This window comes from Eubalaena glacialis, chromosome 15 (genome assembly GCF_028564815.1).
Source record: "Eubalaena glacialis isolate mEubGla1 chromosome 15, mEubGla1.1.hap2.+ XY, whole genome shotgun sequence".
NCBI lineage: Eukaryota > Metazoa > Chordata > Mammalia > Artiodactyla > Balaenidae > Eubalaena > Eubalaena glacialis.
Genome location: NC_083730.1, coordinates 24,661,764 through 24,687,682, shown reverse-complemented (window position 1 = coordinate 24,687,682; position 25,919 = coordinate 24,661,764). Strand labels below are relative to the sequence as shown.

General features: G+C 37.7%; 1 protein-coding gene across 1 annotated transcript in view; it reads right to left on the bottom strand.

Annotated features, from left to right (window-relative positions):
* Positions 1 to 2,735: 2,735 nt before the first annotated feature.
* CFAP53 (cilia and flagella associated protein 53) overlaps positions 2,736 to 25,919 on the bottom strand; it is a 55,050-nt gene continuing 31,866 nt past the window's right edge. Inside the window, exons 5-8 of the mRNA XM_061169304.1 lie at positions 23,903 to 24,121; positions 14,267 to 14,483; positions 12,577 to 12,679; positions 2,736 to 3,011 (exon numbers count right to left, since the gene is read on the bottom strand). Of these exons, the coding sequence (XP_061025287.1) occupies positions 2,783 to 3,011; positions 12,577 to 12,679; positions 14,267 to 14,483; positions 23,903 to 24,121 (768 nt within the window). The 3' untranslated portion in view covers positions 2,736 to 2,782. The remainder of the gene's footprint in view (positions 3,012 to 12,576; positions 12,680 to 14,266; positions 14,484 to 23,902; positions 24,122 to 25,919) is intronic.

Below are 25,919 nucleotides of genomic sequence, written 5' to 3'. Positions count from 1 at the left end.
TTCAACTCAACAGGCACAGAAAAAGCATTTGATAAGCTCCAACACCTCTTTATATACAGACCCTCAATAAAACAGGAAGAGAAGGGAACATCCTCACCGTGGTAAAGGGCATCTATGAAAATCCTACAGATAACATCATACTTAATGGTTAAAGAATGAGCGTTTTCCCTTAAAACTGGGAACAAGTCAAGAATGTCTATGCTTTCTACTTCTATTCAATATCATACTTGATATTGCACTAACCAGTGCAGTTAAGGCAAGAAAAAGAAACAACAGGCATCCAAATTGGAAAGAGATAAACTGTCTTTATTTGCAAATGACATGATCCTGAATGTAGGAAATCCTACACAATCTCAAAAAAAAAAAAAACCCTACAAGAACTAATAAATGAGTTTAGCAAGGTCACAGGATACGAGTTCAATATACAAAAATCAGTCACATTGCTATACATTAACAATGAAAAATCCAAAAATGAATTTGAGAAAACAATTCTGTTCGTAATAGTATTGAAAAGAAATACTTAGGAATAAGTTGAACAAAAGAAGCACAAGTCCTGCACACTGAAAACCATAAAACATTGCTTACAAATTTAAACATGACCTCAGTGGATGGGGAGATAGATCTTCTTCATGGGTTGGAAAACTCATTATTGTTAAGATGGCAGTTCTCCCCAAATTGATCTACAGATTCAATGCAATCTCTATCAAAATCTCAGTAGGCATCTTTGTAGAAATTGACAAGACGATCCTAACAATTATATGGAAATTTAAAGAAACTAGAATAGACAAAACAATTTTGGGCGGAAAAAAAGAGAACAACATTGGATGCCTTACACTACCAATTTCAAGCCTTATTAAAGGCTACAGTGATCATCACTACAGTTTTGTGTTGGTGTAAGGACAGACCAATTAATGGAACAGAGTAGCATGTCTGGAAATGAACCCTTATATTAACAGTCAGTTGATTTTCAACAAAACTTCAATGATAGTCTTCTTTTTTTCTTTTTTTTGTGGCCAAGACTCCCACTCCCACTTTTGGATTAGAAATTAATGTTGGCCACAAGGAGGCTCGAAAGGATCCAAAGGAGGAGCTAGATTCCCAGAGCTGAGGTTAAGAGTGGATGAATGGGTAGAAAGGTTAAAGAAAAAACCTCTCAGAGATTCTAGCAAACAATTTGCTTAAATACATTTTAAACCTTCAGGGAGAATACCAACTGGCCCTGAAAACATTTCCCTAAAGAGTCTGCAACTCTAAAAACTTCTTTTGCAAATGTGGTGCTTGAAAGCAAAAGTATATAAGTGTTTATCCCCTTTGACCCAAAAATCCCACTCCAGGGAATTGCATGACTCTAAGGAAATAATTCAAATGAATGTTGTATAGAAAAATTTGTAACAGTGACAAGTTTGAAATAAACTCAAAGTCCAATGTTTAATAAATTATAGGACAAACAGTAGACTATTATGTAGCCATTTGTAAATGTGATAGGTGAAGAAACATGGCAGTGTATTTACAATGTAAAAATGAGTATCCATATAGAAAAAGCCTTGGAGGGAACTTTTCAAAGAAGTGAAAATAATTATAATGCTGAACTTTAGGAATATGAACATGTCGATTTCTTTCTACCCTTTTTTTTTTTTAGCCAGTAAATGCACACATTTTACATAGTGCCCAAGATTCAGGGTGGAAGGGGGCTATACAAGGGCATAAACACATACTTCTGTGTGTACATTCTCTACATCGAGAATTATTAGGGGTCATCCTGGAGGCTGGCTACCACACTACCATCACCCCTAACCTGGGATATTGTGATCACTTCTTAACTGAATCCTTGTTTCTTGTCTCCTTGAAGTCTATTCTCTACATGGTAGCCAGCAACCCTCTTACATCGTATCACGTTGCTCCTCTGCTCAAAACCCTATAACAGCTTCCTACAGAAGTAAAAGCCAGTCTTTACCCTGGTTCCAAGGCCTTACATCATCTGGCCCCCACTACCTTTCCAATTAGTCTTCTACCACTCTCTCCTCACTCTACTCCAGCACAAATGCAATGCCTCATATGCACTAAGCAGACTTCTGCCCCAAGGCCCTTGCACTGGCTCTTTCTTCTGCCTGGGATGTTTTCCCCCCAGATAGACACATGGCTGGTTCATTCAAATATCAGCTGCTCAAAGAGATCTATTCTGACTATCACATATAAAATAAAATAGCACTCCTGCCACTTCTTGCCTATAGCACTTAACACTTACCTGGTTTCCTCCACGAGGATGTAATCTCCATGAGAGCAAGGGGTTTGCTTTGTTCTTGCTGAAGTCTCAGGATCCAGACTGGTGCTGGCACATGAAAGGTACTCAGTAAACATTTGTTTAATGACTGAATAAGCGGGTTAATGAAAGTGGCTGATAGTCCCAGCTCTGCCTGCAAAAATGCCCTGCTAATGTTGTGAATTATGTCTGTGAGAGAGAAGAGAAAGGAGGCAAGAGGAAATGCGCATATTGGCAGATGGATGGAAGAAAGTGAAGCTATTAAGAAATGAACAAGAAAGGGAGGCATGGAGATAAATAAGGAAAATAACTATGTGATAGGAAGTAGATCAATCGGATTTGTCAGTCTATGAAATCTCAAAAAGGAACAGTTTAATTTGTAAGAAGAAAATTTCGTGGCATATAATTACGCAAACTCAGAGTATAAAAGAACAGTTTATCCATGAGTTAAAAGGGATATACAAGCATGCTATAGTTTAAAATAGTAAAAGACTGAGAAAAACTAGGTTGATGTTTATGAAACTATGGTGGAAGCTTATTAGGGCATGCTCTCCGCATGGGATGAATATTTTGGGGCAGCACTTGATGGGTGGACAGGATCTCCTGGATCTTGTCCTGGAAATTCTTCTCTGCTGTCATCCCTGCTTCAAACTCTCGGCGTTCCTCCTCCTTCTCTGCTTCACGGGCCTGCTGTTGGGAGCACATTTGCATCTGAAGTTGCTTCCTGTACTCCTGGGCTAAACTGGAGCGTCTATAGTATTAGAAATGTCAAAGTATAAAACTGTCAAAGTAGGTATTTGGATTTATGTAGGCCATTACACTTAAAATGTAATTTTCAAAGTCAAATTAAAATTCCCATTAAAATCAGGGTGAGTGGGGAAGAAATAGATGAAAAATTCAGTGATGTGTTTATTACCCAATAATAATTAAGACAACCTTAGAACAAAAATTGATTTTAGTGAGGGAATGTCTCTTCTTCATTCAAAATATTGACTGCTATGTGGAGAGAGCCCTTGGCCTCTCTCCATCCCCTCTCACTCCCGTCCAAGGAAGAAGGTAAAATGGAACAAGTTGTTCTGCCTATTTCTTGTCTGCTTTCTCTATCAAAGGGGGCATATTCTCCCTGCAGGGGAGGCCTGCAGTGGTCTGGCACTGCTGGTGACTGGGTGGGTTGCTGGTGACCGGGTGGGTAAGTTTGACTCATTCTGTTCAGTATTAACTAGATGATTTCCTCCATATATAAGCCACAGTTAAAAATTTATAGTGATTTTTTTTACTGTGGTAAAAAACACATAATGTAAAATTTACCATCTTAACCATTTTTAAGTGTACAGTTCAGTAGTGTTAAGTATATTCACATTGTTGTGAAGCAGACCTCCAGAACTTTTTCGTCTTGCAAATCTGAACTCTATACCCATTAAACAACAACTCTTTTTTGTCCCCTCCCACCAGCCCCTGGTAACCACCATTCTACTTGCTGTCTTTATGAATTTGACTATTCTAGGTACCTCAAGTAAGTGAAATCATACAGCATCTGTCTTTTTGTGACTGGTTTATTTTACTTAGCATGTCCTCAAGGTTCATCCATGCTGTAGTATCTGACAGGATTTCCTTCCTTTTTAAGGCTGAATAATATTCCACTGTATGTACATACCACACTTTGTTTATCCATTCATCTGTTAATGGACATTTGGGTTATTTCCACCTTGGCTATTGTGAATAGTGATGCTATGAACATAAGTATACAAACATCTCTTTAAGGTCCTGCTTTCATTTATTTTGGATTTATACCCAGAAGTGGGATTACTGGATCATATGGTATTTCTATTTTTAATTTTTTGAGGAAACTTCATATTATTTTCCATAGCAGTTTTACCATTTTACACTCTATAAGCCACATTATTAATATAAGACTTTATCAGAAATAGAGATTACAGCATGCATATGCCTCTGTGTGGCAGATTCCATTTTCCAAAGACTGCCACAGTGATATCGCCCCCTCCCATATGCTCTTCTGCAATGTGAACCTCTACTCCCCTATCAAGAGGTGGAGCTTATTTCTCCATCCCACTGAATCTATATGGGCCCTGTGGCTGCTTTTTATGACCAATAGAATATGACAGAAGTGATGCTATAGCAGTCCTAGATGTAGTCCTTAACTGGCCAGGCAGCTTCCTCTTCCTGTCTCTTGGAATGCTTGCTGTTGGAACTATCCCTCTCAAAACCAGCCACTACACTGTAAGAACCCCAAGCCACATGGAGAGGCCATGTGTAGGTGTTCTGGCTGATAATACCAGATGAGATCCCCAGGCACAGTCAGCACACACTACAAGCTATATGAATAGGTATCTTAGGTGTGCATTCCAGCTGAGCCTTCACATGAATGTAGCCCCAGCCAGCATCTGACTTGAACCACATGAGAGACTCCAAGTAAGAACCACCCAGCTGAGCCTTGTCAACCACAGAATCATGAGACATAATCATAACTCACTTTATTTTTTTATTTATTTATTTTAAAAATTTATTTATTTATTTATTTATTTATTTTTGGCTGTGTTGGGTCTTCGTTTCTGTGCGAGGGCTTTCTCTAGTTGTGGCAAGTGGGGGCCACTCTTCATCGCGGTGTGCGGGCCTCTCACTATCGCGGTCTCTCTTGTTGCGGAGCACAGGCTCCAGACGCGCAGGCTCAGTAGTTGTGGCTCACGGGCCCAGTTGCTCCGTGGCATGTGGGATCTTCCCAGACCAGGGCTCGAACCCGCGTCCCCTGCATTAGCAGGCAGATTCTCAACCACTGCACCACCAGGGAAGCCCCATAACTCACTTTAAACCACAAATTTGGGGGTGTGTTGTTATACACCAATAGGTAACTGTAATACCTTCTGCTCACACTATTTTTCTTATTTCTCAGTTGATTCAAAAGTTGGGCAGGGGCTTAGGACCTGCACGGAAGGGGAGAGGCAGCACGTTGAAAGGAGGGCCTCTGGAGTGTGGAGTTCCAGAGTTTGGAGATGGAGAAACTGAGGCCTGGAGAATAAAATAGGCTGCCCAAGGTTGCACAGCTGCCGTGTGGCTAACAGGGTCCTGGTGCTCCTGCCGGGTGTCAGGCCTGAACCTCTGAGGTGGGAGAGCCAAGTTCAGGACATTGGTCCAACAGAGACCTCCCGGCCCCACGTAATATCAATTGGCGAGGGCTCTCCCAGAGATCTCCGTCTCAATGCTAAGACCCAGCTCCACTCGATGACCAGCAACCTCAAGTGCTGGACACCCCATGCCAAACAACTAGTGAGACAGGAACACAAACCCCACCCATTAGTAGAGAGGCTGCCTAAAATCATAATAAGGTCACCAACACCCCAAAACACACCACCAGATGCAGTCCTGCCCACCAGAAAGACAAGATCCAGGCTCATCCACCAGAACACAGGTACCAGTCCCCTCCACCAGGAAGCCTACACAATCCACTGAACCAACCTTAGCCACTGAGGACAGACACCAAAAACAACGGTAACTATGAACCTGCAGCCTGTGAAAAGGAGACCCCAAACACAGTAAGTTAAGCAAAATGAGAAGACAGAGAAATACACAGCAGATGAAGGAGCAAGGAAAAAACCCACCCGACCAAAAAAATGAAGAGGAAATAGGCAGTCTACCTGAAAAAGAATTCAGAGTAATAATAGTAAAGATGATCCAAAATCTTGGAAATAGAATGGAGAAAATACAAGAAACGTTTAACAAGGACCTAGAAGAACTAAAGAGCAAACAAACAGTGATGAACAACACAATAAATGAAATTAAAAATTCTCTAGAAGTAATCAATAGCAGAATAACTGATGCAGAAGAACGGATAAGTGACCTGGAAGATAAAATAGTAGAAATAACTACCACAGAGCAGAATAAAGAAAAAAAAATGAAAAGAATTGAGGACAGTCTCAGAGACCTCTGGGACAACATTAAATGCACCAACGTTTGAATTATAGGGGTCCCAGAAGAAGAAGAGATAAAGAAAGGGACTGAGAAAATATTTGAAGAGATTATAGTTGAAAACTTCCCTAACATGGGAAAGGAAATAGCCAATCAAGTCCAGGAAGCACAAAGAGTCCTATAGAGAATAATTCCAAGGAGAAACATGCCAAGACACATATTAATCAAACTATCAAAAATTAAGTACAAAGAAAAAATATTAAAAGCAGCAAGGGAAAAGCAACAAACAACATACAAGGGAATCCCCATAAGGATAACAGCTGATCTTTCAGCAGAAACTCTGCAAGCCAGAAGGGACTGGCAGGACATATTTAAAGTGATGAAAGGGAAAACCCTACAACCAAGATTACTCAATCCAGCCAGGATCTCATTCAGATTCGACGGAGAAATTAAAACCTTTACAGATAAGCAAAAGCTAAGAGAATTCAGCACCACCAAACCAGCTTTACAACAAATGCTAAAGGAACTTATCTAGGCAGGAAACACAAGAGAAGGAAAAGACCTACAATAACAAACCCAAAACAATTAAGAAAATGACAATAATATGAGCATACATATAGATAACTATCTAAAATGTAAATCGATTAAATGCTCCAACCAAAAGACATAGACTAGCTGAATGGATATAAAAACAAGACACATATATATGCTGTCTACAAGAGACCCACTTCAGACCTAGGGACACATACAGACTGAAAGTGAGGGGATGGAAAAAGTTATTCCATGAAAATGGAAATCAAAAGAAAGCTGGAGTAGCAATTCTCATTATCAGAAAAAATAGACTTTAAAATAAAGACTATTACAAGAGACAAAGAAGGACACTACATAATGATCAAGGGATCAATCCAAGAAGAAGATATAACAATTGTAAATATTTATGTACCCAACATAGGAGCACCTTAATACATAAGGCAAATACTAACAGCCATAAAAGGGGAAATCAACAGTAACAAAATCAAAGTAGGTGACTTTAACACCCGACTTTCACTAATGGACAGATCATCCAAAATGAAAATAAATAAGGAAACACAAGCGTTAAATGATACATTAAACAAGATGGACTTAATTGATATTTATAGGACATTCCATCCAAAAACAACAGAATACACTTTCTTCTCAAGTGCTCATGGAACATTCTCCAGGATAGATCATATCTTGGGTCACAAATCAAGCTTTGGTAAATTTTTAAAAATTGAAATCTTAATAAGTATCTTTTCCGACCACAACGCTATGAGACTAGATATCAACTACAGGAAAAAATCTGTAAAAAATACAAACACATGGAGGCTAAACAATACACTACTTAATAACCTAGACATCACTGAAGAAATCAAAGAGGTAATCAAAAAATACCTAGAGGCAAATGACAATGAAAACACGACGACCCAAAACCTATGGGATGCAGCAAAAGCACTTCTAAGAGGGAAGTTTATAGCAATACAATCCTACCACAAGAAACAAGAAATATCTCAAATAAACAACCTAAACTTACACCTAAAACAATCAGAGAAAGAAGAACAAAAAAACCCAAAGTTAGCAGAAGGAAAGAAATCATAAAGGTCAAATCAGAAATAAATGAAAAAGAAATGAAGCAAACAATAGCAAAGATCAATAAAACTAAAAGCTGGTTCTATGAGAAGATAAACAAAATTGATAAACCATTAGCCAGACTTATCAAGATAAACAAGGAGAAGACTCAAATCAATAGGATTAGAAATGAAAAAGGAGAAGTAACAACTGACACTGCAGAAATACAAAGGATCATGAGAGATTACTACAAGGAACTATATGCCAATAAAATGGACAACCTGGAAGAAATGGATACATTCTTAGAAAAGCACAACCTTCTGAGACTGAACCAGGAAGAAATAGAAAATCTAAACAGACCAATCACAAGCACTGAAATTGAAACTGTGATTAAAAATTTTCCAACAAACAAAAGTCCAGGACCAGATGGCTTCACAGGCGAATTCTATCCAACATTTAGAGAAGAGCTAACACCTATCCTTCTCAAACTCTTCCAAAATATAGCAGAGGGAGGAACACTCCAACACTCATTCTAAGGGCCACCATCACCCTGATACCAAAACCAGACAAAGATGTCACAAAGAAAGAAAACTACAGGCCAATATCACTGATGAACATAGATGCACAAATCCTCAACAAAATACTAGTAAACATAATCCAACAGCACATTAAAAGGATCATACACCATGATCAAGTGGGGTTTATCCCAGGAATGCAAGGATTCTTCAATATACGCAAATCAATGAATGTGATACACCATATTAACAAATTGAAGGAGAAAAACCATATGATCCTCTCAATAGATGCAGAATAAGCTTTCGACAAAATCCAACATCCATTTATGATAAAAACCCTCAGAAAGTAGGCATAGAGGGAACTTATCTCAACATAAAAAAGATCACATATGACAAACCCACAGCCAACACTGTCCTCAATGGTGAAAAATTGAAAGCATTTCCTCCAAGATCAGGAACAAGACAAGTTTGTCCACTGTCACCACTATTATTCAACGTTGTTTTGGAAGTTTTAGCCACAGCAATCAGAGAAGAAAAAGAAATAAAAGGAATCCAAATCGGAAAAGAAGAAGTAAAGCTGTCACTGTTTGCAGATGACATGATACTATACATAGAGAATCCTAAAGATGCTACCAGAAAAATACTAGAGCTAATCAATGAATTTGGTAAAGTAGCAGGATACAAAATTAATGCACAGAAATCTCTTGCATTCCTATACGCTAATGATGAAAAATCTGAAAGAGAAATTAAGGAAACACTCCCATTTACCATTGCAACAAAAAGAATAAAATACCCAGGAATAAACTTACCTAAGGAGACAATAGACCTGTATACAGAAAACTATAAGACACTGATGAAAGAAATTCAAGATGATACAAACAGGTGGAGAGATATACCATGTTCTTGGATTGGAAGAATCAACATTGAAAATGACTATACTACCCAAAGCAATCTACAGATTCAATGCAATCGCTATCAAAGTACCACTGGCATTTTTCACAGAACTAGAACAAAATATTTCACAATTTGTATGGAAACACAAAAGACCCCGAATAGCCAAAGCAATCTGGAGAAAGAAAAACGGAGCTGGAGGAATCAGGCTCCCTGATGTCAGACGATACTACAAAGCTACAGTAATCAAGACAGTATGGTACTGGCACAAAAACAGAAATATAGATCAATGGAACAGGATGGAAAGCCCAGAGATAAACACATGCACATATGGTCACCTTATTTTTTATAAAGGAGGCAAGAATATACAATGGAGAAAAGACAGCCTCTTCAATAATTGGTGCTGCAAAAACTAGACAGCTACATGTAAAAGAATGAAATTAGAACACTCCCTAACACTATACACAAAAATAAACTCCAAATGGATTAAAGACCTAAATGTAAGGCCCGACACTGTAAAACTCTTAGAGGAAAACTAGGCAAAACACTATGACATAAATCACAGCAAGATCTTTTTTGACCCACCTCCTAGAGAGGTGGAAATAAAAACAAAAATAAACAAATGGGACCTAATGAAACTTAAAAGCTTTTTCACAGCAAAGGAAAACATAAACAAGACGAAAGGACAGCCCTCACAATGGGAGAAAATATTTGCAAATGAAGCAACTGACAAAAGATTAACCTCTAAAATTTACAAGCAGCTCATGCAGCTCAATATCAAAAAAACAAACAACCCAATCCAAAAATGGACAGAAGATCTAAATAGACATTTCTCCAAAGAAGATATACAGATTGCCAACAAACACATGAAAGGATGCTCAACATCACTAATCATTAGAGAAATGCAAATCAAAACTACAATGAAGTATCACCTCACACCAGTCAGAACGGCCATCATCAAAATATCTACAAACAATAAATGCTGGAGAAGGTGTGGAGAAAAGGGAACCCTCTTGCACTGTTGGTGGGAATGTAAATTGATACAGCCACTATGGAGAACAGTATGGAGGTTCCTTAAAAAACTAAAAATAGTACTACCATACGGCCCAGCAATCCCACTACTGGGCATATACCTTGAGAAAACCATAATTCAAAAAGAGTCATGTACCACAATGTTCATTGCAGCTGTATTTACAATAGCCAGGACATGGAAGCAAGCTCAGTATCCATCGACGGATGAATGGATAAAGAAGAGGTGGCACATATATACAATGGAATATTACTCAGCCATAAAAAGAAACGAAATTGAGTTAGTTGTAGTGAGGTGGATGGACCTAGAGTCTGTCATACAGAGTGAAGTAAGTCAGAAAGAGAAAAACAAATACCATATGCTAACACAATATATGGAATATATATATATTTAAAAAAGGGGGTTTCTGAAGAACCTAGGGGCAGGACAGGAATAAAGATGCAGACGTAGAGAATGGACTTGAGGACACAGGGAGGGGGAAGGGTAAGCTGGGATGAAGTGAGAGAGTGGACTGGACATACATACACTAGCAAATGTAAAATAGATAGCTAGTGGGAAGCAGCCGCATAGCACAGGGAGATCAGCTCCGTGCTTTGTGACCACCTAGAGGGGTGGGATAGGGAGGGTGGGAGGGAGACACAAGAGGGAGGAGATATGGGGATGTGTGTTTATGTACAGCTGGTTCACTTTGTTATACAGCAGAAACTAACACACCATTGTAAAGCGATTATACTCCAATAAAGGTGTTTAAAAAAAAAAAAACAGGACACTGGGTTAAATTTGAATTTCAGATAAAAAATATATATATATTTACATATATTATAAATATATTTAATATTTTATAAACCTAAATAAATACATTCTGAAGCAAAACTGAAAAAAGAGAAAACAGACTCATGTACCACAATGTTCATTGCAGCACTATTTACAATAGCCAGGACATGGAAGCAACCTAAGTGTCCATCAACAGATGAATGGATAAAGAAGTTGTGGCACATATATACAATGGAATATTACTCAGCCATAAAAAGAAATGAAATTGAGTTATTTGTAGTGAGGTGGATGGACCTAGAGTCTGTCATACAGAGTGAAGTAGAACCTAGGGACAGGACAGAAATAAAGATGCAGACATAGAGAATGGACTTGAGGACACAAGGAGGGGAAGGGTAAGCTGGGATGAAGTGAGAGAGTGGCATGGACATATATACACTACGAAATGTAAAATAGGTAGTGGGAAGCAGCCGCACAGCACAGGGAGATCAGCTGGGTGCTCTGTGACCACATAGAGGGGTGGGATAGGGAGGGTGGGGGGGAGATGCAAGAGGGAGGGGATGTGGGGATATATGTATACATAGAGCTGATTCACTTTATGATATAGCAGAAACTAACACACCATTGGAAAGCAATTATACTCCAATAAAGATGTTAAAATAAGAAAAAAATAGAAGTTGGGCAGGGAAGAGAGTTGTTATTCTTTAAATTCCCCTCACATCTCCAACAACAGACTTTTCAAAAGTGAGAAGGAAGGAACTCCAGAGCAGAACAAGTAGCAGGAAGTCAGTAGGGTAGGCCAGATATTGTTGGTAGTGCCCCCAAAGTAACAATAGGCTCAGGTATATAAACCATACTCTTCCTATAAAGAAGAGAACTTATTTCTATGCACCAAATGTGGGTGAGCCCGGGAACGGGCCCTAGGGACAGGGAGGGTGACCAGCAATTAGAGGAGCCAGGTCCTCTTTCTCCACCACACTGGTCACCTGAATTGGGTGTCATAGTCATCGGTGGGAAGGAACTGCTATGATCTGAGAAAGGCTGCAAGGAGGCATCAGCCAATTTTCTCTACCTGAGCCTGATTATGGTGATCAGAGGGACACTTGCCCGAGGAGGGAAGTGGTACATCTCAAAGCACCCAGAGCACTCAGTTTTCCAGCTCAGCCAGGCTACAAAAAATCTTCCTGGGACATTTGCATGGAATCATAACCCCATACGCCATTTCTGTTAATCTAACTAATTAGGTCACGCTGTATTTCTGGCTTTATTTCATGGGGGAAAAAACTTATTTCATTACAATTTAGGGTTGGTGCCTACTTTATAAAAATTGTTTCTAATTTGTTTTATTTTTTAAGATGCTTATCCAGTTTAATACCTAATGTGTATAATCAGAATGTACACAAGGTACAGAATTTAATTTTACCGAAGTGATTGTTGCTTATTTTTATATGAAATTTTATAAACTGAATTGAGCTTTTAGGACAAATGTAATACCGATGTAAAATAACATCAATAATACATGAATTATGGCACATTGTCCTCTATGCTAAAAATCTCCTATTTTTGGTTAGTTAGTAATAATAAAGAAAACAAAATCATACCTTGTAAAATCCTCCCTCTCTTCACGGTTAAGCTCTTTAAGACCTTCATTTATGTGTTCCTGTTCCATAGCACGTTCTTCCTGTTCTTTTGCTTTTCGTTGCACTAAGAAAGACAAAAGTAATTTTTGCTGAATGACTTTTTCAGAAAAGACTTGCTGACATCTCTCGGGGCATTGATGCCATATTGTCTTTAGAAAGGCAGAGCTTAGAATCACTGGGCTGGATCTTAGCTTAATAAGGTAGAAGTAGTCATCTCCATTAAGGAAAGAATAGGGTTTAGATTCATATGCGCTGCAATCTACAGAGATTTTCTCTTAATCATTTGTCACTGAAATCTATGATCAGCCTTTTTCATACCAGATTACCACTGTTTGAACACTTCTCACCTTTCTCTTCTTGAGGACAAACAGTTCTATTGCCATTTATATTAATAGGGGATTTTATTTATTACAAAATAAGTATTGGAAAAACAGTATGTAAGTCTCTTATAAATTAAATAAGGAAAACTTAAACAACCCAGTAGGTAAAAAATGACAAAGAGAACAGAGTTCACAAAAGAATAAATAAAACCAGGCAATATACATCTAAAATGTACATATCTTTTTACAGGAATTTATCTTAATCATATATGAGCCAAAAAACCTATGTACAGAGATAGTAACCTGCAACGCTAACACAGCAGGAAAAAGATTCAAAACAAGCTGAAGGTCCATTAGCTGTGTTTAGGTAAAATAAATTATGGTCCATTTTTATAATGGATTTCTAGGCAGCATTACAAATATTACAATTGAAGGAAATTAACCTGGAAAAATGTTTATGATAAGTGGGAAATGCAGGCTGTAAAAAAATATATACAACAAGATCCTAATTTGTGAGGGGAAATGACATACATAATAAAAATACTGGAAGGAAATACAGGAAGTTGTGAACAGTAGCTATTCCTGGGTGGTGCATTATGGTTGATTTTATTTCCTTGTTTATAAATGGTTTCAAATACTTAAAATTTCCATGTTTTCTCAATATATTCTAAAACATTTATCATGGGAGAATACAGAAATCATTTTATCATAGAAGCTTTCTTCTCATTTCTTAAAACTCCATCTAATACTGCCTTAACAATTTTCAACTGCCATTATAATTCCTGGAGTGGAGAATTAATCAATGGAACCAAGATGAGCTTTCTCTTGCAAAGACAGCTAGTGTGAAGTCCATAGTACCCTAACAGTAAATGTTTACATCTGGGTATAGAAATCATCTCAACAAATATTTCCTTCTGTGACCAAGCACTGAAGCTGAGGGAATTCAGTGGTATGCTAAGAGATGTGAACAAGCAATGGTGAGAACCCCAGAAAGAAGATTTATTATGAATACAGGAACACAGAGGGCCTCTCAAGGAATGAGATATTTGAGCTGGCCTTGAAGGATGTCCAGGATTTCTCAAGATCAAAAGCATCATAGGGAGAGAAAACTACCCAAGCAAAGGCATGCAGGTATGGACGTATGGAGACACCTGCAGAAAGATATTCAAGTATTCAATTAGGTAAGGTCCCTGCAAAGCAGGGATCTTGCCTTAATCCTTTTTACATGCTTCATAGTATTTCACACATAATACTTATTTAATAAATATTTTGGTTGCCACTTAAATTGAATTAAGGCCCAAATATAATATAATTATAATTCATTTCCTTACACTTTTCTTGAACTTGCAGTTTTCTTGTACACATGACCTCATTCAAAAGTTGTTTTCTTGCCTCCTTTTCAAGTCTCAGCTCCTTGTCCTTCTCAGCAAACTTCTTTTCCGTCTCTTTCTCTAACATTCTGTCCAGTTCTTTCTCCTGAGCTTTTTCTTCCTCACGCCGCTGTGCCAAGTACTGATGATATATCTTCTGTTCTCTTATCATATCGTCCTACATAACATAAAAAAAACCATTAAAAGCAGCAAGGGAAAAACAACAAATAACACACAAGGGAATCCCCATAAGGATAACAGCTGATCTTTCAGCAGAAACTCTGCAAGCCAGAAGGGACTGGCAGGACATATTTAAAGTGATGAAGGAGAAAAACCTACAACCAAGATTACTCTACCCAGCAAAGATCTTATTCAGATTTGACGGAGAAATTAAAACCTTTACAGACAAGCAAAACCTAAGAGAATTCAGCACCACCAAACCAGTTTTACAACAAATGTTAAAGGAACTTCTCTAGGCAGAGAACACAAGAGGAGGAAAAGACCTACAATAACAAACCCAAAACAATTAACAAAATGGTAATAGGAGCATACATATCGATAATTGCCTTAAATGTAAATGGATTAAATGCTCCAACCAAAAGACATAGATTGGCTGAATGGATACAAAAACGAGACCCGTATATATGCTGTCTACAAGAGACCCACTTCAGACCTAGGGACACATACAGACTGAAAGAGAGGGGATGGAAAAAGATATTCCACACAAAAGGAAATCAAAAGAAACCTGGAGTAGCAATTCTCGTATCAGACAAAATAGACTTTAAAATAAAGACTATTACAAGAGACAAAGAAGGACACTACACAATGATCAAGGGATCAATCCAAGAAGAAGATATAACAATTGTAAATATTTATGCACCCAACATAGGAGCACCTCAATATATAAGGCAAATACTAACAGCCATAAAAGGGGAAATCGACAGTAACACAATCATAGTAGGAGACTTTAACACCCCACTTTCACCAATGGACAGATCATCCAAAATGAAAATAAATAAGGAAACACAAGTGTGAAATGATACATTAAACAAGATGGACTTAATTGATATTTATAGGACATTCCATCCAAAAACAACAGAATACACATTCTTCTCAAGTGCTCATGGAAAATTCTCCAGGATAGATCATATCTTGGGTCACAAATCAAGCCTTGGTAAATTTAAGAAAATTGAAATCGTATCAAGCATCTTTTCCGACCACAACGCTATGAGACTACATATCAATTACAGGAAAAAATCTGTAAGAAATACAAACACATGGAGGCTAAACAACGCACTGCGTAATAACCAAGAGATCACTGAAGAAATCAAAGAGGAAATCAAAAAATACCTAGAAACAAATGACAATGAAAACACGACGACCCAAAACGTATGGGATGCAGCAAAAGCAGTTCTAAGAGCAAGTGTATAGCAATACAATCCTACCTTAAGAAACAAGAAACATCTCAAATAAACAACCTCACCTTACACCTAAAGCAATTAGAGAAAGAAGAACAAAAAAACCCCAAAGTTAGCAGAAGGAAAAAAATCATAAAAATCAGATCAGAAATAAATGAAAAAGAAATGAAGCAAATGATAGCAAATATCAATAAAAATAAAAGCTGGTTCTTTGAGAAGATAAACAAAATTGATAAACCATTAGCCAGACTTATCAAGAAAAAAAGAGAGAAGACTCAAATCAACAGAATTAGAGACGAAAAAGGAGAAGTAACAACTGACACTGCAGAAATACAAAGGATCATGAGAGATTACTACAAGCAGCTATATGCCAATAAAACGGACAACCTGGAAGAAATGGACAAATTCTTAGAAATGCGCAACCTTCCAAGACTAAACCAGGAAGAAATAGAAAATATGAACAGACCAAACACAAGCACTGAAATTGAAACTGTGATTAAAAATCTTCCAACAAACAAAAGTCCAGGACCAGATGGCTTCACAGGCAAATTCTATCAAATATTTAGAGAAGAGCTAACACCTATCCTTCTCAAACTCTTCCAAAATATAGCAGAGGGAGGAACACTCCAAAACTCATTCTACGAGGCCACCATCACCCTGACACCAAAACCAGACAAAGATGTCACAAAGAAAGAAAACTACAGGCCAATATCACTGATGAACATAGATGCAAAAATCCTCAACAAAATACTAGCAAACAGAATCCAAGAGCACATTAAAAGGATCATACACCATGATCAAGTGGGGTTTATCCCAGGAATGCAAGGATTCTTCAATATATGCAAATCGATCAATGTGATACACCATATTAACAAATTGAAGGAGAAAATCCATATGATCCTCTCAATAGATGCAGAGAAAGCTTTCGACAAAATTCAACACCCATTTATGATAAAAACCCTCCAGAAACTAGGCATAGAGGGAACATTCCTCAACATAATAAAGGCCATACATGACAAACCCACAGCCAACATTGTCCTCAATGGTGAGAAACTGAAACCATTTCCACTAAGATCAGGAACAAGACAAGGTTGCCCACTCTCACCACTATTATTCAACATAGTTTTGGAAGTATTAGCCACAGCAATCAGAGAAGAAAAAGAAATAAAAGGAATCCAAATCAGAAAAGAAGAAGCAAAGCTGTCACTGCTTGCAGATGACATGACACTATACATAGAGAATCCTAAAGATGCTACCAGAAAAATACTAGAGCTAATCAATGAATTTGGTAAAGTAGCAGGATACAAAACTAATGCACAGAAATCTCTTGCATTCCTCTACACTAATGATGAAAAATCTGAAAGTGAAATTAAGAAAACACTCCCATTTACCATTGCAACAAAAAGAATAAAATATCTAGGAATAAACCTACCTAAGGAGACAAAAGTCCTGTATGCAGAAAATTATAAGACACTGATGAAAGAAATTAAAGATGACACAAATAGATGGAGAGATGTACCATGTTCTTGGATTGGAAGAATCAACATTGTGAAAATGACTCTACTACCCAAAGCAATCTACAGATTCAATGCAATCCCTATCAAACTACCAATGGCATTTTTCACAGAAATAGAACAAAAATTTTCACAATTTGTATGTAAACACAAAAGACCCCGAATAGCCAAAGCAATCTGGAGAAAGAAAAACGGAGCTGGAGGAATCAGGCTCCCTGATGTCAGACGATACTACAAAGCTACAGTAATCAAGACAGTATGGTACTGGCACAAAAACAGAAATATAGATCAATGGAACAGGATATAGAAAGCCCAGAGATAAACCCATGCACATATGGTCACCTTATCTTTGATAAAGGAGGCAAGAATATACAGTGGAAAAAAGACAGCCTCTTCAATAAGTGGTGCTGGGAAAACTGGACAGCTACATGTAAAAGAATGAAATTAGAACACTCCCTAACACCATACACAAAAATAAACTCAAAATGGATTAAAGACCTACATGTAAGGCCAGACACTGTAAAACTCTTAAAGGAAAACATAGGCAGAACACTCGATGACATAAATCACAGCAAGATCCATTTTGACCCACCTCCTAGAGAAATGGAAATAAAAACAAAAATAAACAAATGGGACCTAATGAAACTTAAAAGCTTTTTCACAGCAAAGGAAAACATAAACAAGACGAAAGGACAACCATCACAATGGGAGAAAATATTTGCAAATGAAGCAACTGACAAAGGATTAATCTCCACAATTTATATGCAGCTCAATATCAAAAAAACAAACAACCTAATCCAAAAATGGACAGAAGATCTAAATAGACATTTCTCCAAAGAAGATATACAGATTGCCAACAAACACATGAAAGAATGCTCAACATCATTAATCATTAGAGAATGCAAATCAAAACTACAATAAGATATCATCTCACACTGGTCAGAATGGCCATCATCAAAAAATCTACACACAATAAATGCTGGAGAGGGTGTGGAGAAAAGGGAACCCTCTTGCACTGTTGGTGGGAATGTAAATTGATACAGCCACTATGGAGAACAGTATGGAGGTTCCTTAAAAAACTAAAAATAGAACTACCATACGACCCAGCAATCCCACTACTGGGCGTATACCCTGAGAAAACCAGAATTCAAAAAGAGTCATGTACCACAATGTTCATTGTGGCTCTATTTACAATAGCCAGGACATGGAAGCAACCTAAGTGTCCATCAACAGATGAATGGATAAAGAAGATGTGGCACATATATACAATGGAATATTACTCAGCCATAAAAAGAAATGAAATTGAGTTATTTGTAGTGAGGTGGATGGACCTAGAGTCTGTCATACAGAGTGAAGTAAGTCAGAAAGAGAAAAACAAATACCGTCTGCTAACACATATATATGGAGTCTAAAAAAAAAAAAAAAAGGTCATGAAGAACCTAGGGGCAAGACGGGAATAAAGACGCAGACCTAGTAGAGAATGGACTTGAGGATATGGGGAGGGGGAATGGTAAGGTGGAACAAAGTGAGAGAGTGGCATGGACATATATACACTACCAAACGTAAAACAGATAGCTAGTGGGAAGCAGCTGCATAGCACAGGGAGATCAGCTTGGTGCTCTGTGACCACCTAGAGGGGTGGGATAGGGAGTGTGGGAGGGAGGGAGACGCAAGAGGGAAGAGATATGGGGACATATGTATATGTATAACTGATTCACTTTGTTATAAAGCAGAAACTAACAAACCATTGTAAAGCAATTATACTCCAATAAAGATGTTAAAATTTTTTTTTAAAAATCAATAATCTAAACTTCCACCTTAGGAAACCAGAAAAGAAGGCAAATTAAATCCACAGTAAGCAGAAGAAAAGAAATAAAAACTAGAGGAGAAATCAATGATATTGAAAACAGGAAATCAAAGAGAAAATCAATGAAAGCAAAAGCTAGTTCTTTGAGAAGATCAATAAAATCGATAAGCCTCTAGCCAGGCTAACTAAGAAAGGAGACGACCAAAATTAATAATATCAGAAATGAAAGAGGGGACATCACTACATGTACAAATCCAACAGTCATTAAAAGGGTAAGAAAGAAATACTATGAACAACTCTACGCCCACAAATGTGATACCCTAAAGGAAATGAACCACTTCTTTGAAAGACACAATCTGCCAAAATTGACACAAGAAGAAAAGGACAATCTGAATAGGCCTATATCTATTATTAAAGAAAGTGAATTAATAATTAACTTTCTGAAACAGAAAGCACCAGTCACAGATGAGTTCACTGGTGAATTCTACCAAACATTTAAGGAAGAAATTATACCAAGTCTCTACAATCTCTTTCACAAGACAGAAGCAGAAGGAATACTTCCTAACTCATCCTATGAAGCCAGAATTACCTTAATACCAAAAGCAGAAAAAGATGTTATGAAGAAAAAAAAACTATACACTAATCTCTCTTATAAACAAAGATGCAAAACTCCTCAACAAAATATTAGTAAATTGAATCCAACAATGTATAAAAAGAATTATACAACATGACAAAGGTTTATCCTAGGTAGCAAGGCTGGTTCACCATTCAAAAATCAATTAATGTAATCCATCATATCAACAGGCTAAAGAAGAATAACCACGTGATCATATCAATTAATGCAGAAAAAAAATTTGGCAGAATCCAACACCCACTCATGTTAAAATAAAAAAAAAACCTCTCAGTAAACCAGGAATAAAGGGGGGAATTCCTCAATTTGATGATGAATTTCTACAAAAAACCTACAACTAACATCATACTTAATGATGAAAAACTAGAAGCTTTCCCACTAAAATCAGGTACAAGGCAAGGATGCCCCCTCTCAGCACTCTTTTTCACATTATACTGAAAGTCCTAGCTTAAACAATAAGACAAGAATAGGAAATGAAAGGTATATTGATTGGGAAGAAATAAATAAAGCTGTCTTTTTTCACAGATAACATGGTTGTCTATGTAGAAAACCTGAAGGAACCAATAAAAAACTCCCGGAGCTAATAAGCAATTAAAGCAAGGTTACAGGATACAAGGTTAACAAACAAAAGTCAACTGACTTCCTATATACCAGCAATGAAGTAGAATTTGAAATTAAAAACACAATACCATTTACATTAGCACCCCAAAAATGAAATACATAAGTACAAATCTAACAAAATATGTACAAGATCTATATGAGGAAAAGCACAAAGCTGATGAGAAAAATCAAAGAACTAAATAGAGAGATAGTCCATGTTCATGAATAGGAATACTCAATATTGTTAAAATGTCAGTTCTTCCATTCTTGATCTATAGATTCAATGTAATTACAAAAAAAAAAAAAATCCCAGCAAATTATTTTGTGGAAATCAACAAACTGATTCTAAAATTTATATGAAGAGGCTAAAGACCCAAAATGTCCAACTCAGTATTTAAGGACAAGATCAAAGTCAGAGGACTGACCCTGCCCAACTTTAAGACTTACTATAGTAATCAAGACGGTATGGAATTGGTGAAAGAATAGATCAATAGATCAATAGAAAAGAACATAGAGCCCCAAAATAGACTCATATAAATATAGTCAACTGATCTTTGACTAGGAAGCAAAGGCTATACAATGGAGTTAAGAGAGTCTCTTCAACAAATGGTGCTAGAATAACTGGACATCTACATGCCAAAAAAAAAAAAAAAAAAAAGAATCTTGAAACAGACCTTACACCTTTACAGAAATTAACTCAAAATGGACCAAAGATCTAAACGTAAAATATAAAACTCCTAGAAGATAACAAAGGAGAAAATCTAGGTGACCTTGGGTTTGGTGATAAGCTTTTAGATACAATAGCAAAGGCACAATCCATGAAAGAAAGAATAGATAAGCTAGACTTCATTAAAATTAAAAATTTTGCTCTATGAAAACTCTGATCAAGAGAATGAAAGACAAGTCACAGACTGGGAGAAAGTATTTGCTAAAAACTTATCTGATAACGGACTGTTATCTAAAATATACAGAGAGCACTAGAGACAAGATGGTGGAACAGAAGGACTTGAGCTCCCCTCCTCTCACGAAAACACAGAAATCACAACTAACTGCTGAACAACCATTAACAAAAAAAGACTGGGACCTACCAGAAGAAGGATATTCTACATCCAAAGACAAAGAAGAAGCTACAACAAGACGGTAGGAGGGGTGCTTTCACGATAAAATATACAAAGAACTCTTAAAACTCAACAAGAAGAAAACAAACAACTCAAAAAATGAGCCAAAGATCTTAACAGGCACCTCATCAAAAATATACAGATGACAAACATATAAAAAGATGCTTGTGATATTATGATTTATAATAAGAAATACATATTTGGTCTTCATTCCCATTTCTGGCACAGAGCTCCTAAAACCCTTAGAATTTCCTAAGTGATGAGAGCAACAAAGTTGTCTTTTGTTCTGTTAATGAGGTGACTTTTGGACCACACCTCTGGTTGCCAGGAGAACCAACCATGTGATTAGAGGGTTGGAACTTTCAGTCCCAGTTCCCTGATCTCTGGGGAGGGGAGAAGGTTTGGAGGCTTCATATCAATCACTGATGGCCAATGACTTAACCAATCATGCCTATGTAATGAAGCCTACCTAAAAACCCCAAAGGAGAGGGTTCAGAATTGGGGAACCAGAACACTTCCACCGTGCCAGGTCCCAAACTCCATGAGGACAGAAGCTCCTTTGTTCAGGACCTCATCCTATATGTCTCTTCATCTGGCTATTTATTTGTATCCTTTAATATACTCTGTAATAAATTGGTAATCTAGTGAGCAAACTGGTTTCCTGAGTTCTGTGAGCTGCTCTAGCCAATCAATCGAACTCAAGGAGGGGGTCACGGGAACTTCTGATTTATAGCCAGTCTGTCAAGTAACAACTTGGATTTGCAATTGGCATCCTGAGTTTGAGGGGGATCATTGGAACTTCCAGTTTGTAGCCAGTTGGTCAGAAGCACAGGTAACCATCTGGGCTTGCGACTGGGCTACTTCAGACTGGCAACTGAAGTAGAGGGCAGTCTTATAGAACTGAGCCCTTTCCCTGTGGAATCCGATGCTATCTCTGGGAAGATAGTGCCAGAATTGAGTGGAATTGTAGGACACCCAGCTCATGTCCCAAGCATTGCTTGCATACCACGCCACACATTGGAATTGGGTTCAGAATCCTTAATGCTCTATATCACATGACATTAGGGAAATTAAACTTAAATAACAATGATATATCACTACGCACCTATTAGAATGGCTCAAGTCCAGAACACTGATAACACAAAATACTGACAAGGATGCTGAGCAACAGGAACTCTCATTCATTGCTGGTGGGAATGCAAAATGGTATAGACACTTTGGAAGACAGTTTGGCTGTTCTTACAAAACTACACATACTCTTACCATATGATCCAGCAATAACGCTTCTTGATATTTACCCAAATGAGTTGAAAACTTATGTTCACACAAAAACCTGACTAAGAATGTACACAATAACTTTATTCATAATCACCAAAACCTGGAAGCAACCAAGGATGTCCTTCAGAAGGTGACTGGATAAATACACTGTAGTACATCCACACAATGGAATAGATTCAGTGTTAAAAGTAAATGAGCTATCAAGCCATGAAAAGATATGGAGGGAACTTAAATGCGTATTAGTTAGTGAAAGAAGCCAATCTGAAAAGGTTACATACTATATGATTCCAATGATATGACATTCGGAAAAGGCAAAACTATGGAGACAGTAAAAATATCAGTTGTTTCCAGGGGTTTGGGGTAGAGGAAGGGATGACCAGGTGGAGCACAGAGGATTTTTAGCCTAGTGAAATCACTCTGTATAATACTCTCATGGTGGATAAATGTCATCATATGTTTGTCCAAACCTATAGACCTACAACACCAAAGAATGGACCCTAATGTAAACTATGGACTTTGGGTGATAATGTGTCAATGTAGGTTCGTCGATTGTAACAAATGTACCCTCTGGTGGAGGATGTTGAGAATGGGGAAGGCTATGCATGTGTTGGGGCAGGGGGTATATGGGAAGTTTCTGTACTTTTTGCTCAATTTTGCTGTGAACCTAAAACTGCTCTAAAAAATAAAGTCTATCAAAACAAAACAAAACAAATCATAGTACCTTTAGGAAAAGAACAACACCCTAAAGAGTTCAATACAAATTTTAAAGAAACAGCTAAATAAACACTGGAATGATTTTCTCTACTCTCTTTGCCTGTCAAAACTACATATCCTTCAAAGTACAACTTGAACACCACTTTCTCAGTGATGTCTTCCCCAACTTCTGGACATACTTAGTCACTCCACTTCCTGCGATCCCATCCTGCTATCACAGTACTAACACCATGTTATAGAGTAGTTCTCAAATTTTAGTGAGCATCAGAATCACCTGGGAGAGCTTGTTAAAACAGGTTTCTTGTCCTGGCCAAGATCTGAATTTGGAGATTCTGAGTCTGAAGCCTATGAATTTCTATTTCTAACATCCTCCTAGATGATGCTAATGCTGTTGGTTCGTGGACCACACTTACAGTAGCAGTTATGCTTTATTCTACACATGGCTGGCTCCCGTAAGACTGAGAGCTCAACAAGGAATCTCATCCAGCACACAGTAGGCACGGAATAAATGTCTTACTCTCTTTTGCTTCTTTTTATCAGCCTCTTCCTGTAAGTTTTGAAGGGCGCTTTGCATGAGCTTCATGTTCAAGTCCTGATCTTCTCTGTATTCCTGCTGAATATGCTCCATCTTCTCTTGGAGGGCTTTTTGCAAAGCAGCCCTCATTTCCTGTTTTGTCTTCTGTTTCTTTAGCTTATCCTGTTCATTCTCAAGTTTCACCTGTGCTTTGTCATTTTCCTATGGCAGAACAATAGTGAAGATAATGCATCAGTACAGTTGGACAAAACAAAGAAGTTAATGCATTTCATTTAAGAGGTGAGAATAAATGGTTTCTTGGAAACACACACTCCTGGGTGAAAAGGTACTATAAGAAATAAAACTTGCCTTTTCATTGCTGAATCAGCAATACGGCTTTGTGAAATTGCTGTCTGTGTGTGATTATAAAGTAATAAATAGTTGTGGAGTTCAAAATGCAGAAAAGTATAAGTATAAATCACTTTTATTCTTAATACCCATTCACCCACTACCATTCTCAATGTTTTAGTGTATTGACCTTCCAGACTTTAGTCTTCTATGCACATCTGCACATCTAGATTTGGATACATTATTAACCAGCAATAAGAGTCCAGAAATGGAGATGTCCACATCAGCTAAATATACAAAAGTAAATTAAGCTTTTTATTCTTTAAAAGCTCTCCCCCATTCCTCTCATTTTCTTATCTATCTGACCCTCCTGGCTAGCTTAACTGCCTGACTAATCAAGCAGTTTTAACTGGGGTACCACTGCTGTTGGGTGCTGTGAGTTTGGTATAAACTGAGGCATTAATCCTCCTGTCAAAGGCATTTGCACTCTCCTGGAGGGATAAGTCCTTGCCCAGCAGGGACAGGAGATGACACATTTATAGTGAGGAGGGATACAATCCCCCATTGACTTGATTTAATTGAGACTCACAACAGCCATGATTGCCACGATTTCTGGCTTGTGAGAGGGAAGTTATATGCTAGACTTTTCCATTAATGTCATGAGAGTAAATCCACACTGAATTGTGAGGGTCAAATGAGACAATAAAAGTACAAATGCTCTGCAATATTTAAGGAAAAACGAAGGATATCAAACATGAAAGCCAGTGGGATAGCAGGCCACACTTTTTATTTATTTATTTTTCATTCATTTATTTATTTGGCTGCACCGGGTCTTAGTTGCCGCGTGCAGGACATTCGTTGCGGCATGCGGGATCTCCAGTTGCGGCATGCAAACTTTTACTTGTGGCATGTGGGATCTAGTTCCCCGACCTGGGATCAAACCCGGGGTCCCTGCAGTGGGAGTGCACAGTCTTAGCCACTGGACCACCAGGGAAGTTCCAGGCCACACTTTTTAAAAAGTAAGGTTGACCACACCAGGAGGCAGCAATCAGCCAAATCAGACTATGAAGCAGGTAAAGATGGTATGGGGGGAGAACTGCTCAAAATTAAGAGACCTAAAAGCAGTCTACTATGTCTTGGTTTCCCCAGGATAGTTCTGATTTTACACTGTTGCACTTATGTACTGAATTAAATGCACCCCTTTCAATCTCAAATGTGACCAGATTTGAATAATAAACAGTGACTCATTCTAAAAGAGACTTATAAGAGGACAACAATGTTTGGATCCTGATTTAAATGTCAAATAACTTAGACAGTGATGGAAATTTGATGCTGATTTTAGATGATAACAATGAATTATTATTAATTTTTTTAGGTTTGATATTGGCATTGTATAAGAAAATGTCCTTAATCATGTTGTTGAGATCATGTATAAGAAAATGTCCTTAATCATGCATACTTGAGATGTATTTAAGGGAGAAATGACATGTCTGGGATATACATATATATATATATATATATATACACACACACACATACACACACACACACATATATATATATATTTTGGCAGCGTCGGGTCTTAGTTGTGGCCCACAGGATCTTTGCTGAGGCACACGGGATCTTTCGTTGCAGCGTGTGGGCTCTTCGTTGTGGTACGCGGGCTTCTCTC